The sequence below is a fragment of the Ceratotherium simum genome, chromosome 36 (genome assembly GCF_057802395.1).
Source record: "Ceratotherium simum simum isolate JZ-2026a chromosome 36, ASM5780239v1, whole genome shotgun sequence".
Lineage (NCBI taxonomy): Eukaryota > Metazoa > Chordata > Mammalia > Perissodactyla > Rhinocerotidae > Ceratotherium > Ceratotherium simum.
Window position 1 is genome coordinate 18,576,793 of NC_141935.1, and position 15,416 is coordinate 18,592,208.

The window sequence follows — 15,416 nt, forward strand, 5'->3', positions numbered from 1 at the left end:
ACCAGAAACTAGGAAGTTCGCTTTGGTCAGAAGTGGTATGAGTGATCCCAGTGAAAGGAGTGGTGTGGCGGGGGCAGGAGGGTAAGGAAGAGTGCAGACGGAGAAGTAGAAGTGAGGAAGGCTGATCACTCTTTCAGAAATCATGACTTGTTTTTTGAAGACCCCAAAGTAACTAGAAGTAACAAGAGGGAGACAGAAGTTCCAAGGCAAAGCTTTTTTTTTTTGGTCCATTTGTGGTTTTTTTTAAACAGAAAGATTTAGGGCAATTTTAGATTCAGCAGGAGGAGTTAAGGAAAGGAAGTACTTCAGCATATAAGTCGCAGGATCACTGGTGGTTCAAGGTCTGAAACATGAGGGATGCTTAGATTCAGAACAATTCCCCAGGTTTCAGTTACCTTCATCTCTTTGTAGGAAGGTCCTTGTAGTACGTAATTCACGAATTTCAGAAACAAATGAACACATAAAAGTCTCAGTTCATGATATTTATTACTGGGGTTGTTTACAGAAAAGTCTTTTTTCTACTGTTAATTTAGGCATAAGAATAGGTGTTTGCTTCTTGTGACCTCCTTTTAGAACCTTTATTTTAAAAAATCAAAAAACAGTCTAGATATATCTGGGAAGATAGTAGAATCAACTTTTTAAAAAGTGAGGAGGGGTGGAGGGGGAGTTCTGTTTTATCCCTTAGTAACTACGACCAAACAAGGTGTAGAACTTGGCGGGGGTCTTGCCGCAGACGCACTTGGTTCCAGGCTGCAGCTCGCAGAGTGGTCTGAAGGGGATACAGAGGCTCTTAGCTCCCATGGACGGAGCACCAGGTTCAAGATCTTGATCCCTAAAATTAAAAACAAATAAGAATTCCATTCACTGATGCTGTGCACGTCTATACTTTTTCAATGCAATACCTCACGTGTTTTACCTGCTAATTGTACTTACCTGGCAGTGGTCTTTTTGATCCAGTCTTCACAGTCAATTTCCCCACAGAATGGAATCTGAGCAATCTAACAAGAAAAGGAAAAATATTCAGTATTTATAACTCCTTCTACTCTATAAAAGGAACATTTGAGTTCTCTATTAAACTTACAAGCAAAAAGGACAGGTCTCCCAGCCTTTTTCAGGCCATGGTACCTTTGCAAACCTGCTAGGACTTTGCTCAGAGGTGCAAGGGATGGGGAAGAATGTTTTTCCACTATCCCAAACCCACACACCATAGAACATCAGGACACAACGAGACCAGCTTTGCAATACACTTAAACGTCCAAATAAACTGGCTACAACACAGCGCCTGACGAGAAGGAACAAAAGGTGAGTAGACCTGCATGCAGACTCCCGTTCTACCTCTCTCATTTCCAATCTGTACTACTGCCTGCCCCACCTCGCTAAATGGTCATCAGGAGGATAGAGAGGAGGCGACAAAGAATTAACTGATTTTTAAACTTTTTTTAACAATAACAACTAACAATCAGGTAAACCTCACTTTATGCCACACTTTTTTTAACATGTTATAGGTAAGTGAATCATTTTTAAAGTCCAAGGATATTTGAAAGTCAAAAATCATTTTGTATTGGAAAAAACAACCTCAAATTTTCTTTCATACACCATATAGAATAATGGGCAGAAACAAGAGACCTGGAATTTCATCCTAATTTTGAAATTCACTGCCTATCTGAAAATCCACAGCTCTGCGTTTTCTATTGTAAAATGCGGATGTTGGACTAGACAAGAATTAAGATTTCTCTCAGTTGTGAATCCTAAATTTCTCATTGCATGTCTATTTCAAAATGAGGTTTGTCTGTAACAACAATTAGGTAATATTCCCAGAAAAAATTCCTGGAAACCAATGTTAGTATTGGGGAGATCAAAGGTGTGGATAATCCTCATACATTAGAAATGCTAGTTTGGAAGCAGCTAGAGTGTTATCCAGCTTTCTCATAAACTTCTGATTCCCAGCCACCCATTCTATGCTCAAACTGAGTCCCTCCTGTGAACTCTTCCTTGCACTTGAGATTTGGTTAAACACGTTGCAAAAGGCTCCTCTATAAGAAGTAAAGCGAGAGTAAATAGAGATTAGGAAGTTACAAAAACCGAGTAATTCATCAGGTGAATGTTATTGTAAGGTGAGGAAGGGTTAGTTATCTACATTGCTTATGTTCATTCAGCAGAATGTGTTAGCCTAATTCCCAAAACGGATAAACTGTTATTTTGATAATTTGCTTTAAGATAATAAAGAGATGATAAATTTCTAGGCAAATCCTGGGGGGGTGGGAGTGTGTGGGTAGAGGGAAGGTGGAAGAGATGATAATAATAAATATTTTGAAAAATTTTAATATACAAATTGTGCAATGAAAACTGAAGTAAAAACAAACCTAGAGATATGAGTTGAAATAACACAAAGTTACTTTCCTGTATCGAAACTTGGTAAATCATTAGCATTTATACAAACAAAAAGCAGGGAAAAAATGTACATTCATAAAAGTATTATGTAAAATTTATTACAAAGACAGAATAAGGGAAAAACTTTAATCATTGTCTCTAATTATGCAATGGTAAAAATATTAAGACAATTACAAAGAATGTCTTTGGGTAATACATTTAAATTTAGTTTCTTAGAAAATTTTATTTTTATTAACTCACTACACTTATAGCTATATCTTTTATAACTAACAATTTTTACAGCAGTCTTTTCTTTTTCTCTAAAAAAAAATTACAAAGCTTTCAGAAGGTATTTTTAAAATAGTAAATTTTTTTTTTTTTCGGTGAGGAAGATCGGCCCTGAGCTAACATCTGCCAATCCTCCTCTTTTTTGCTGAGGAAGACTGGCCCTGGGCTAACATCCATGCCCATCTTCCTCCACTTTATATGGGATACCGCCACAACATGGCCTGACAAGCGGTGCGTCAGTGTGTGCCCGGGATCCTAACCAGCAAACCCCGGGCCGCCACAGCGGAGCACGCACACTTAACCGCTTGTGCCACAGGGCCGGCCCCATAAAAATAGAAATTTTTATAATTTTAAATTTTAAACAGTATAGCACGTGAAAAAAATTCAACTAAAGTTGTTATTAAGTGTATTTGGACTCATAAATGTTAATTTTATAAAAAATGTTAATTTTGTAAAGAATGTCTTAATTCTTTCTAGCTGCAAAGTAAAGTTCAGATTATTAAGACCTGAAATTTCTGATTATTTATGCATGTAATCCATTAATATGAAAGGACAGTATGCATTTTTAGAATTAATTTATTCAGCCATGGGAAAGGTTTTTAACTTTTCATTTTTTATTATTTCTATATCTGTTTTAAAAAGACAATCTTTTGCAATATATAATATCTCGAATTCTGTAGGAGAAAATGTTGATGAGAAATATCAATACTCAAAAACCATAATGATTAACAAATTAGCAATGTATGTCAGCAGTAAAAAATATACATTATATATAAATAACATTTATTTTTCATTTAATTAAGATCATCCTCTTTGAAAAATTTACTAAAATCAAGTCATATAAATAAGATATAAAAAAAAATTTTATTTATAGCAACAAGGAAGAGTAAAAAAATCAAACTTTCACCTACATTCAAGTTCCAAAGAGCCTTTCCTCCTTCTCCTCTCCTAGTAAATACAATTTTATTTACAAGAGCCTCAAAGGTTACTTGATGGTCAGTCAACACATCTAAGCTGACCAACATGAGGTGAGATGGGGGATGGAACTAACTACTGAATACAAGAAACAAAATTTGCTTTGGTCTCTATGTGCTCTCTGGGCAAACAACTAAAATACTATATTCTGCTTTGGAATAGATGTTGAAATCTCCCCAGTACCTCATCTAATATTAGAACAAACAATAAGATTCCACTAGTATCTGCTGAGATTCATTTTTTTGAAAGCAATGGATTAACTAATATTTACTCTATTGATTTATTAACTCTTATGCAATGTCTTTAATAGACTGTAGTGCAAAAGTGACGACCATATTTCTATAATAAAGGAAATTTTTAAATTCAATAGTTAAGGGAACAAAAATTAAATAATCATAAATAAATTACAGTGAAAGGAAAAATATACACTGCATCAGATGGCTATCTATTCTCTTGCCTTCTATTAGAAGTACATAGTTTGAGTCAAGTGACAAATTATGGAAAGCAGAAAGGTGGAAGATTACAAAAGCAATAAACCAAGAATAATAAAAGGCTAAACACTGAAGAATTATGGATCTGAAAGGGATTTTGAGATTATCTATTTTGTACTCATTTTACAGATTAGTAAACTGAGAGCTAGAGAGATTACCATTTTCCCAGCTCATGCAATAAGAGATATATTAAGAGGTTATGACCATAACCAATTAAAACTTTGCCTTATACTCTCAGCATGAATTAAAAAAAAAAAGAGATACAGAGAAAAGTACATTAAACGGAAGAAAGATCTAAATTCTAGTATCAGGTCTGCTTCTCTCTAGCTTGGGGTAATTCATTTCGACTCTGGCCCATGGTTTTCTCATTTAGAACCTGGGGACACAAGACTGGTTATATAATCAAACATGCATACCAGAATACTAAAGTTCATAAGTGATTCATTCCAGTGATTAATAATTTTGCAAATCAGGACCTCTTTATCAAAATTAAAAGTTTCAGCTAGGAACATTTGTATACGCACAACACATAGCTGACAAAGTCTTAAAGAGCCATTAACCACCTAATCAGAAAAACCTATGCAGTTTTAAGGAGCCAGAAGTACCCACTCATTCTGAAAAACAGTTTAGACATGAGCAATATTTTTCTCCTTATTATTCAGAAAGTTCAACCAACTAAGATTTGGGTTAAGTATATATGGTTAGAGAATTGAAAGAAATGGACTTTTAACCTTATTTTAGGAATCTGCACATTACATTTCTAAAACTAGAACAATGCTTTAGGAACTTACACCAAGCTAAAAAAAAATGAAAATTCTCAATAATGAAAACACTAGGGGTCATACAGAATGAATGTTGTTTTGCCAGCTTATCAAGCATGAGAAAAAGCTTTTACATAATTAGTTCACAGCATTATCCAACAGTGATATAATGTTGTAATGCTTAAGGCAAGCCAGTGGAAAACAAAGTACATAATGCTGAGTCATATATAATCCTTTTGTGCGACTGGCCTTGAAAAAGGGATTAATACAGGCATAAGTTCAATGAGTCTTTAATGCCATTTACTGAAATATTTTTATATTCAAAACTTTTCAGAAGTCTCTTACCTTTCCAGAATCTAACACCTTCTGAAAGTCTTCCATTGTATTAGCCACAACCATATGAGTCTTAAGGTCTTCAGAAGCCCTATCAAAAAATAATTAGAAAAGAATATGTATCTTTTCTTACTAATATGACAAACTTTTAAAAAAACATAAGCACAATTTGATTAAAAAACCATAACCTGGAAGTGAGAAGACCTCAATTTGAATCTCAGCTTTGTCACTAGCAGCAACATTCAGTACGTCTGAGTTAACTCCTCATGCATTACCGTGAACATTAAACGAATGGGGAATTTGCCAAGCACACACACAGGTAATAATTACTTTTTCTACTGCCATTGAATCTCTATTCACCAACATTCTATTCTTGGCCATACCACTTACTACCTATGAGAGTCTGGGTTATTTTTTAAACCTCTCTGGTCTTAGTTTTCCCTTCTACGAAATTGGAAAAATACTTAAGTAAGTCTAACTACCATATAGGATTGTTGTGAGAATCAAACACAAAGGCATGAAAATGTTTTGAAAATAAAAAACACAAATATATGTTATTCAAGCTATTTTCACATACCATGTAATTCTTCTGTAAGAACCTCAGGTTTTAGAAACGGAAATAAATATTATTCTCTTCCAAATTCAAAGTCACACATTACAGGAGGACCACTCGTGGGTGCTGACCAAGGAAGAGAAGGCATATTTTTCCTTTCTGAATCTGACGGCTAAGACCATGTAAACTCTGTGCCAGCAACTGCTAGCTGTCCACCAAATCTGTTCCCTCTTCTTCTGACCTTTTTGTAGTGAGATGAGCCCATGTGACTAAGTTATAGCCAATGAGATCCAGAGAAAGGAATATGCCACTTACCAGGCTTACACCTTAAGGTGGAAAAAAATTGCACCTTTATGCAAGTTATATTAACAAATTTACTGAATAAAAATGTCAACACAAAAACTGCTTTTTAGCCACTAAAGCAGTGGTTTTCTAATCACAGGTGAGCATCTGAATCACACAGACAGCATTTTAACACTACAAACAACCAGAACCTATCTTAAAACTAATGAACCAGAACCTCCAGGAGTGCGGCTCAGGCATGTTTCTGTTCCCAAAGCTCCCAAGTGACTCTGAAGAGAACTCCTGGAAAAACCCACTGCACCAAATGCGCTATTTGAATGGCAGCAAGAAGGACAGGCAGCTTTCTAATCTTTCGTCTCTGACAATATTACCTGTTCTGAGTTCAGATGAACTTCAAATGCATTACCCCTGAAGTAACCCTTTAAGAGATTTATTATGATACCCATGTTAGGGCAAGCAAGGCAAGAGAAGCAAAATCACTTGCCTAAAAACACATAAGTAAGGGGGCCGGCCCAGTGGCACACGCGGTCAGGTGCACGCGCTCCGCTGTGGCAGCCCGTGGTTCACCGGTTCAGATCCCGGGCACGCACCGACACACTGCTTGGCAAGCCATGCTGTGGCAGTGTCCCATATAAAGTAGAGGAGGATTGGCATGGATGTTAGCCCAGGGCCAGTCTTCCTCAGCAAAAAAAAAGAGGAGGATTGGCAGATGTTAGCACAGGGCTGGTCTCACAAAAAAAAAAAAAACACATAAGTAAGCACTAAAGCCAAGGCTAAAATTAGTTCACCCCTTAAATGGAAGATTTATTGAGGCCTAATATGAGTTAGGCACAAGGTATCGGAAGATAAATGAATAAATAAGATGCAGGCACTACCCTCCCCGAAATTAGGCTTCTTTCCCCAGTGGCAGTGGGCCTTCCTCTCTGCTTCAGGTGCGTCAGGTGTGCTGGAAAAAAAATAAGGTGCCACACATATGCCACCGATCTTCTAGCACCTCTGTCTTGAGATCTGTGATTCTAAAAGACCACTCCCCAAAGGTCAGGGCAGCCCCGAGGCCTCCCCTCACCCTCACCCCCAAACCCAATCCAGAGGTTCTTAGCCTTGGCTGCATATCATAATAACCTGGGGGGCTTTTAATACTGTAGTTGCCAGGCCCACTCTAGACCAATTAAATTAACATCTCTGGGAGGGCCTAGGCACTGGTATTTTTTTTAAAGCTTCCCAGGTGCCGCTAATGTGTATCCAGCAGGTGAGAATCAATGCCTTCATCCTTCAAATTTATATGTCATAAAAGCCTGGATCTAAAATTAACCCAAATTAGTCCATGGGACAGACAGTCCATCACTGCATACCTAGTAGGGAACAGAAAGCACTTAGAAAAATAATCATAATACAAGTCAAAAACACAAAGAGAAAGGCGAATTAAAAACCATGGGAGGGCCGGCTCCGTGGCTTAGCGGTTAAGTGCGCGCGCTCTGATGCTGGCGGCCCGGGTTCGGATCCCGGGAGCGCCCCGAGGCACCACTTCTCCGTCCAACGTGAGGCCGAGTCCCACGTACAGCAACTAGAAGGATGTGAACCTATGACATACAACTATCTACTGGGGCTTTGGGGGGAAAAAAATGAATAAATAAAATTTTTAAAAAAAAAAAAAAAAAAAAAAGCGAATTAAAAACCATGGGAGTTCAGAGGGAAAGATTACTTTCTGTTGAGGTGATCAAAGAATTCCTCAGTACAGATCTCAAACTTTGAGTAGATTTGAAGATGAGAGACATAAACAATTCAAAGGAACTAACTTTGTAAAGAGGTTAACATGGATGTCTTCCAGAATAGCTTGAAGTTTAGTCTCAGCCTCATTTTCAGCAACTGTTAGCTTTTCTCCAGTATCTCGTCTGACAGCTACAAACTGACAGCTCTTCATATCACGTGGCCCAACTTCAAGTCTAATTGGAACTCCCTAGAAAACAAAAAAGGCAGTTAAAATGATACATGCATATCTCCAATTGAATATATTTATGCACAGCTTTATCTAATGTAAATCATAAAAATCCAAAAAACAAAGGCATGAGCAAACAATACAAAAAGCAGGCAACATTCCTGAGATACTACAGAAACCTATTCCAATAAGAAGGCATAAACCAAAGAAAAAAATGCACTGCCCGAGTGGTTCTAAAAAAAGTACTTAACGGAGAATCATGAGGGTAGCTGTCTAGATCAGCGTTCCGAACTTTTCTCATATGATTAATAGCACACATAGAAAATTACATATGTACGTCCCATGGGAATAAACAGAGAAGGCTTCTTGAAGCTAAAGCCATCTCAAGCCACTGATCAGTACCTTGGCACAGCCTTGACTCATGCATGGCACAATGGTGAGCTTTGGTTGGGAAGCCCTAGCTCTGGATACTCTAGCATGCATCAGAATCACTGAAGGGCTTATTAAAGCACAGATCACTGGGCTCCACTCCCCGAGTTTCTTTACAGTAGGTCTAGGGATGGGGCCTGAGAATTTGCATTTCTAACAAGTTCTCAAATGATGCTGAGACTGCTGGTCCTGGGACTGCACTCTGAGAACCACTCTCCTATACCCTGGGTTTTTACAAAGCAGCTTAAGGACTACATGCAAGTATAAGCTGGTGAATGTTCAACCCCAGTGAATGCATATACTCAGTCTGCTCTGTGAGGGTACTAAGGCTTACAGACACCTCATTTTTTGGAGCTGGAACCTTATCTGATAAACAGTAGGTTTTTCACAATTTTTTTGACTGAACGATCCTCTAAAACTAATTTAAGGTTTTCAAATTTAAGTTAGGAGTTTCCACACACAGTTTAGCTGATTGGCGGTTCCACAAATCAAAGTCACAGGAAAAATTTTAAATGTTACTCTAGAAAAAGTGACTTACCCTTAGAGAAGACTTATTTTATAACATAATGAGCACTATGGAACAAGTTGTTGTATGTTAAATATTACATTATTTTATTGTTTTCCTTTATTTGTCTAATGTATGCAAATATAAAAAAGTGCTAAGTGCAATGAGATTTAAAAGACGAATAAGAAATAGATCCTGTCTTCAAGAGCTTTATGTTTTGCAGGGTAAATAAGGCATGCATACAAATAATAAAAATCAGTACAGAAAATCAGAAGTGGGAGACCATGGGCCGGCCCCGTGGCTTAGCGGTTAAGTGCGTGCGCTCTGCTGCTGGCGGCCCGGGTTCGGATCCCGGGCGCGCACCGACACACCGCTTCTCTGGCCATGCTGAGGCCGCGTCCCACATACAGCAACTAGAAGAATGTGCAGCTATGACATACAACTATCTACTGGGGCTTTGGGGGGAAAAAATAAATAAATAAAATCTTTAACAAAAAAAAAAAAAGAAGTGGGAGACCAGCCTCAGCTGGAATAGAGAAGAAAAGTTACTGGAGAAGGCAAAACTTAGTGAGTAAATTCATCAAAACTGAAGAACATACTGTAAAAAACTGATCTACACTTACAAAAATGTCAATGTATGGATGACAAAGTAAGGCTGAGGAACTACTACTGATTAAAGGAAACTAAAAAGACACGACAACTAAATGCAACAGGACTGGATCCTGTACTGGAAAGGAGAGAAGCGTGGTAGCCCAGAGCAGGGCGTCAAAGCCTGAGTCGGGTGAGAGGGCATCTTCACACGAGAACAGCCTGGCATCGAGCGAGAGCCCACACGGGATGAGGAGGGCATTCACGCAGGGGGCTGGACGGCAGTGACAATGAGAGATTGGTTGTATACAGGGGGACTGACCAAATAAATAAACACAGGAAGGAGAACGGGAGCTAGGTTTTTCACTGTCAGAGAAGGGAGTTAAAATACGGAATGGGAGAAAACTAGAATGAGTCCTGTGGGTTCTGATTAGAATCAAAGGTATTAATGTGAAGTTACAGTTATCAAGTTACATAGACACATATGGAAATATAGATGTAAATGTGTGTGAGTACATGTGTGTATGTATGAATACACACTCTATAGCTCCACCTACTGAGAAGACTTGGAAGCAGTGATAGCTCAAAAGAGATGAGCACACCCAGCACTAAATACCATTCTCCACTAAAAAGAACCAGGGATGGGGCCGGCCCTGTGGCTTGGTGGTTAAGTGCACGCGCTGCAATGCTGGTGGCCGGGGTTCGGATCCCGGGTGCGCATCGAGGCACCACTTCTCCCTCCATCCTGAGGCCGAGTCCCACATACAGCAACTAGAAGGATGTGCAGCTATGACATACAACTATCTACTGGGGCTTTGGGGGGAAAAAATAAAATAAATAAAATCTTTAAAAAAAAAAAAAAAAAAAGAACCAGGGCTTCTTAGAGACATGGCTAATTCCAGGACTGCGGCAGAGAAGGCACAAGATAAGCCCTACAATATCTTGTACCAAAAAGCAAGGAAGTGCTCAAAAGAACACAAAAGTCAGCTTAAAGGGATCCTACCAGTTATACCAAAGACAATCTAAGCATCAAAATAAATAATGGTAGTAACAGATTAGAACCGACTGAATAATATCAGAAACCATAGGTGCATAAATATATTAATTAATTAAAAAGCTAATGAGAAATGTGCTGTGTCAAGATCACGACAATCAAAGAAAAACTGAGGAACTATTCCAGACTAAAAGAGACTAAAGAGAATGACAATTATGTGCAACAAATAATTCTGAACTATGATCCTTCTGCTATGAAAGACACTAGTGGGAATGGATTCTAGAATTAGATGGTAGTAACGTATCAGTGTTAACATCCTCATCTTGTTGGCTGTATTGTGATTATGTAGAAGCATATGTTTGTGGAATGATGGGGCATCAGACTAGCATCTTATTTTCTAATGGTTCAGGCAGGAAAAATCAATTTTTTGTACTATACTTGTGTTCTTGTAAATCTGTGATTTGTTTCATGATAAAAAATTTTACAACTCAAGTGGAAGAAATAGCACAAGCAAAGATACAGAGGTGGAAAAACAGACTGAGAAGGAAAAAAAGGATGTACAAACAGGGATAACAAAAAATAAAACTTGTAAACATTATCTGAGGCCAAATCATACAGAAGGCATACATGATGTTGGTAGTTTTTCTAAGAACATAACTAGTTATAAATTTACTTCTAAAGGACTCCTGTTTTTATTCGTTTTTCTGTTCAATAGCAACACAAAATTATCTTATTCATCCAACAGAGTAAAAGGAAAAGCAGCTAATTCACTCATATTATTTTCCCCTTTCTATTTTGATAATACAGGAAGGGGTACTCAAGAGTTATGGGAGTCCCTCGGTTCTGGTCTGGCAACCAAACCATATACCTCATTTATTAATGTGAGTGAGTCTCACAATACATACATACATCACAGCCACACACACTTTACAAAGTTAGTCATCATCAAATGAATACAAATCTAGATCTTTCAAAATGTTTTCTTTCCTCAGGAATTCTTGGACTAAATGTAACTAAAATGGCATTAAAAAGTACTATCAGTACTTTTCACTAGCTAGTGAACCCTCTTAGTGGTCTTTAATTTTAGGTATCAAGTTTAGAGCTTAAGGGCCGGCCTGGTGGCACAAGCAGTTAAGTGCGTGTGCTCCACTTCGGTGGCCCGGGGTTCGCAGGTTGGGATCCCGGGCGCGCACCACCGCACCGCTTGGTAAGCCATGCTGTGGCGGCGTCCCATATAAAGTAGAGGAAGATGGGCATGGATGTTAGCTGAGGGCCACTCTTCCTCAAGAAAAAAGGGGAAGATTGGCATTGGATGTTAGCTCAGGGCTGGTCCTCCTCACAAAAAAAAAAAAAGTTTAGAGCTTAGGTGCTTTGTCTTCTTTCCTGGGAAATGTAGACAAGGAAGTTGTAGCAGAACCAACTCATACTAAGATATCTCCCCCACACAGGCAGGTTCATCAGGGTACTAAAAATAAGAGTGACAGAGACAAAGGCAAGTCAGTCCTAGAAGAGGAGTGAGATAAAAGAGGGAGGGGAAGAAAAAAAATATACAAGTGAAGTACAGACGACTTTTTTTCCCTTTCAAACTAGCTAAGACTAAGAAATTAGGTTTCCTCTTTAACATTTGGTACCTCAGGCAAGTACAAATGGGTTTAGACAAGCTGCTACCAGAATCACCCAATTGCTATTACTAAGTAAGCAAAAAAAACTGCAATTAAAGAGAAATGACACAGAGAAAATATTCATTTTTAAAGTCTTCATTAAAGGTAGGAGAGCATGTGGAAAAGATATATTACATAAAAAGGAAACAATATCAATATAATTACTATTCTTTAGCACAAGAGATTTACCTTAGGGGCCATTTAAAACAAATAAAGGGATAAATATTAGCATCTTTGGGAACCCTACATGTATTAATACTCAATAATCCCAATATTGCTGAGCTTCCATACTTGAAAGCTTGTAGCTGCAACCTCACTACGTCTTCTTATCCACTTCCCGTAATGTGCATTTATAGATCCTTGACTCCTAATTGCTAGATCTAATACGAGTCCCTGTTTAAGCATAAGAATAAAAGTCAAATCCCAGAAGTCTAAAAAATGAAATTAAGAATATAGATCATCTATTAATGATATGTGCAATAAAAGAAAGTTATATTAAACCAGAGTTTAGAGGGGCCTTGAATATATAAAATAAAAACCAATAAACTGGTCTGAAACAATGTGGTGTGAAAAACCAAGTATGAAATGCATCTCTGATATTTTACTGATTAACTGTAACAATGACAGCTAGGTGATGTCCATGGACCATTATTCTCACTGTCTTACTGTTTACATAACTTATTTATTGTATGAATTCCCAGCATAAACATTTTAGTACAACCACCATATGAGGTTTACGAATCATAAACAAACTTTAGGTATCACTATTACAATGCCTTGAACTGTGTCTGTGCTCAACATTTAGTTTAGGTGAAGAAGAAAAGAACTCACAACTATCAAAGTAGAGAAAAGTAATGAAAAAGCCCTACATTTTATAAAAGCATATATAAAGAAAATCTAAATCCAAATTGGGAGTGCAGGAGTAAAAGATGCAACTGAAGAACTTACCTTCAGCTCCCAGTGATTGAATTTCCAACCTGGCGAGTAGTTATCTCGCAAATCAACTTTAACTCGAATATTAACACTGAGTAACCGCCTTCGATAATCATTGCATTTTGCAATCAGGGCATCTCTGTCTTCTTCAGAAAGTGCATTTGTAATGCCACAAGGAATAACCACCACCTAGAACCCAGCACAATATCACACATTTATACAAAGAAATAGCATACAGAAGTAATGAAGTCATATCAGTACTAATATCCAGGAGTCAAAACATACTAGTGACTATAAATCTAAACACAAACCAACCTGTGTGATTTTTAATCTACAAAGAATGTCTACCAGTTAGCTGCATATTGCTTGTTCATGCTCAGTGCATTTTCATTTGACCTACTACATTTCATTTAACCTATTACAAATCATTTCAAAAAATTATTTCTAAAAAAGTTTTATATAAAGTAGCTAAAAAAGTTAAAAGAATAAAAAACAATAATGCAAATGATAGACATAGTTACACAATACTAAGGTCTAGACTGCTTCTATATTTTTTTATCAGTGAAATCTACCTGAATGATACTCAGAAAATCACCCTTTCAAATTTTCTTTAGTAAATATGGCTTGTATTTTATAAAAAGAATGATAAACAGGAATGTTTTCCTTACCTGAACACAGGCTACACGGGGTGGTAATACTAGGCCCATGTTGTCCCCGTGAACCATTGTCATAACACCAATAGTTCGAGTTGTCAGGCCCCAGGAGTTTTGATAGGCAAACTGCTTCTCTCCTGGTGTCTTTGGATCTTCAAAAACGATTTCAAACATTTTGGAAAAGTTCTGCCCTAAATGATGTGATGTTCCTCCCTAAAATAAAGAGAGAAATATAACCTTTAACAACCTGTTATGCCTTTGAAAATGATTACTATAAGATCATACACCTTAAAATGGCACTAGACCTGTTTTATCTTCCCTGATTTTTTATATTAAATAAGTTTTTAAAGCATAACTGATACAACAAAGAGACTAGGATTAGTCAAAAAGTACTAGGGGCCGGCCCCGTGGCTTAGCAGTTAAGTGTGTGCGCTCCACTGCTGGCGGCCGGGGTTCAGATCCCGGGTGTGCACCGACGCACCGCTTCTCCGGCCATGCTGAGGCTGCGTCCCACATACAGCAACTAGAAGGATGTGCAGCTATGACATACAACTATCTACTGGGGCTTTGGGGGAAAAAAATAAATACATAAAATTATTAAAAAAGAAAAAAAAAGTACTAGATGTGTACTGCTGTGAGCAGCCCCTTTAATAGGAGTAACTTTAACTACAAAGGTTAAAAAGGAATCCATGCTTTGGTAATTCAGGATACAAGCCTTGACTCAACTGATCTCGGAGATTTAGAAGAAGGCAACAGATTCGCTTGAAATTATAATATGGTCTAGAAAGCACATGAAATACTGATTTTTTAAAAGAGTCTACTTCTCTGACGACAGAAATGTGTTGGATCTGCCGCAGGCTGCGCTTACAGTCGCCCATGTGCCCACACAGCAGCTACCTGGATAGCTCTTCCACTAGCAGATATAAACGCTTCTATGGTCGTCGTATAGTCTCCTCCGGCAAATTTCTCCTTTTCAGTCTTTCTTCCTTTCACAACAGGAATTGCCAGCAGTTCTTCATATATCTGAGCATATAAGTCAAGTATCTGCAAGACCTGTAACAACATATTAAATGTAAAAACATTCAAGTTTAGGGCATATTTATTATAGATCTATAAAACTATATTACTTAAGACTAATTGTGGTGGAAAAAGCACTTTAAACAGTAAAAACCTCTTTTTATGGAAAGGTTAATGCAGCCAGTGTGTATTTATTAAGGAAGACATTCAACAAGGCAGTGTGAAAAGAAATGGAATAACTTTTTAAAATGTACGTAAATTTACAATATAAGAGAAAATAAATGTTTATGAAAGATACACAGTAACCAGGGTGAAAATCTGAAGAATAATTAATTTCACCCATGGGATTATAATTTCTCCTACAGATTAAAGTCCAAAAATATTCTCATCTGAAAATTTAAAACAGCACATTTTCTAATAAAATTTCAATAAGCAGTTTCTTAAGTCCATGTACATTTGAATTAACTTGTTTTTTTCTTTCAACAGGTGATACATAAATTTTAAGTAACAACATAATTTATACCAGCAAGTTATCTTTTAATGTTATTTTGAGATCAGACCAAATTTCAACTTATAGTCATTACTGAATGATTACTATGTAAAATAGATAGCACTGCATTACTTAC

At 37.4% G+C, this 15,416-nt stretch overlaps 1 protein-coding gene across 2 annotated transcripts in view; it reads right to left on the reverse strand.

Annotated features, from left to right (window-relative positions):
* Positions 1-467: 467 nt before the first annotated feature.
* The window catches only part of EPRS1 (glutamyl-prolyl-tRNA synthetase 1), a 73,000-nt gene continuing 58,051 nt past the window's right edge, over positions 468-15,416 (reverse strand). For both annotated transcript variants that reach the window (XM_087424364.1, XM_087424363.1), the window contains 7 exons: positions 14,671-14,826; positions 13,789-13,986; positions 13,136-13,309; positions 7,871-8,031; positions 5,231-5,309; positions 934-998; positions 468-832 (listed from right to left, as the gene is read on the reverse strand). In XM_087424364.1, coding sequence (XP_087280490.1) covers positions 682-832; positions 934-998; positions 5,231-5,309; positions 7,871-8,031; positions 13,136-13,309; positions 13,789-13,986; positions 14,671-14,826 — 984 coding nt within the window. In that variant the 3' untranslated portion in view covers positions 468-681. The remainder of the gene's footprint in view (positions 833-933; positions 999-5,230; positions 5,310-7,870; positions 8,032-13,135; positions 13,310-13,788; positions 13,987-14,670; positions 14,827-15,416) is intronic.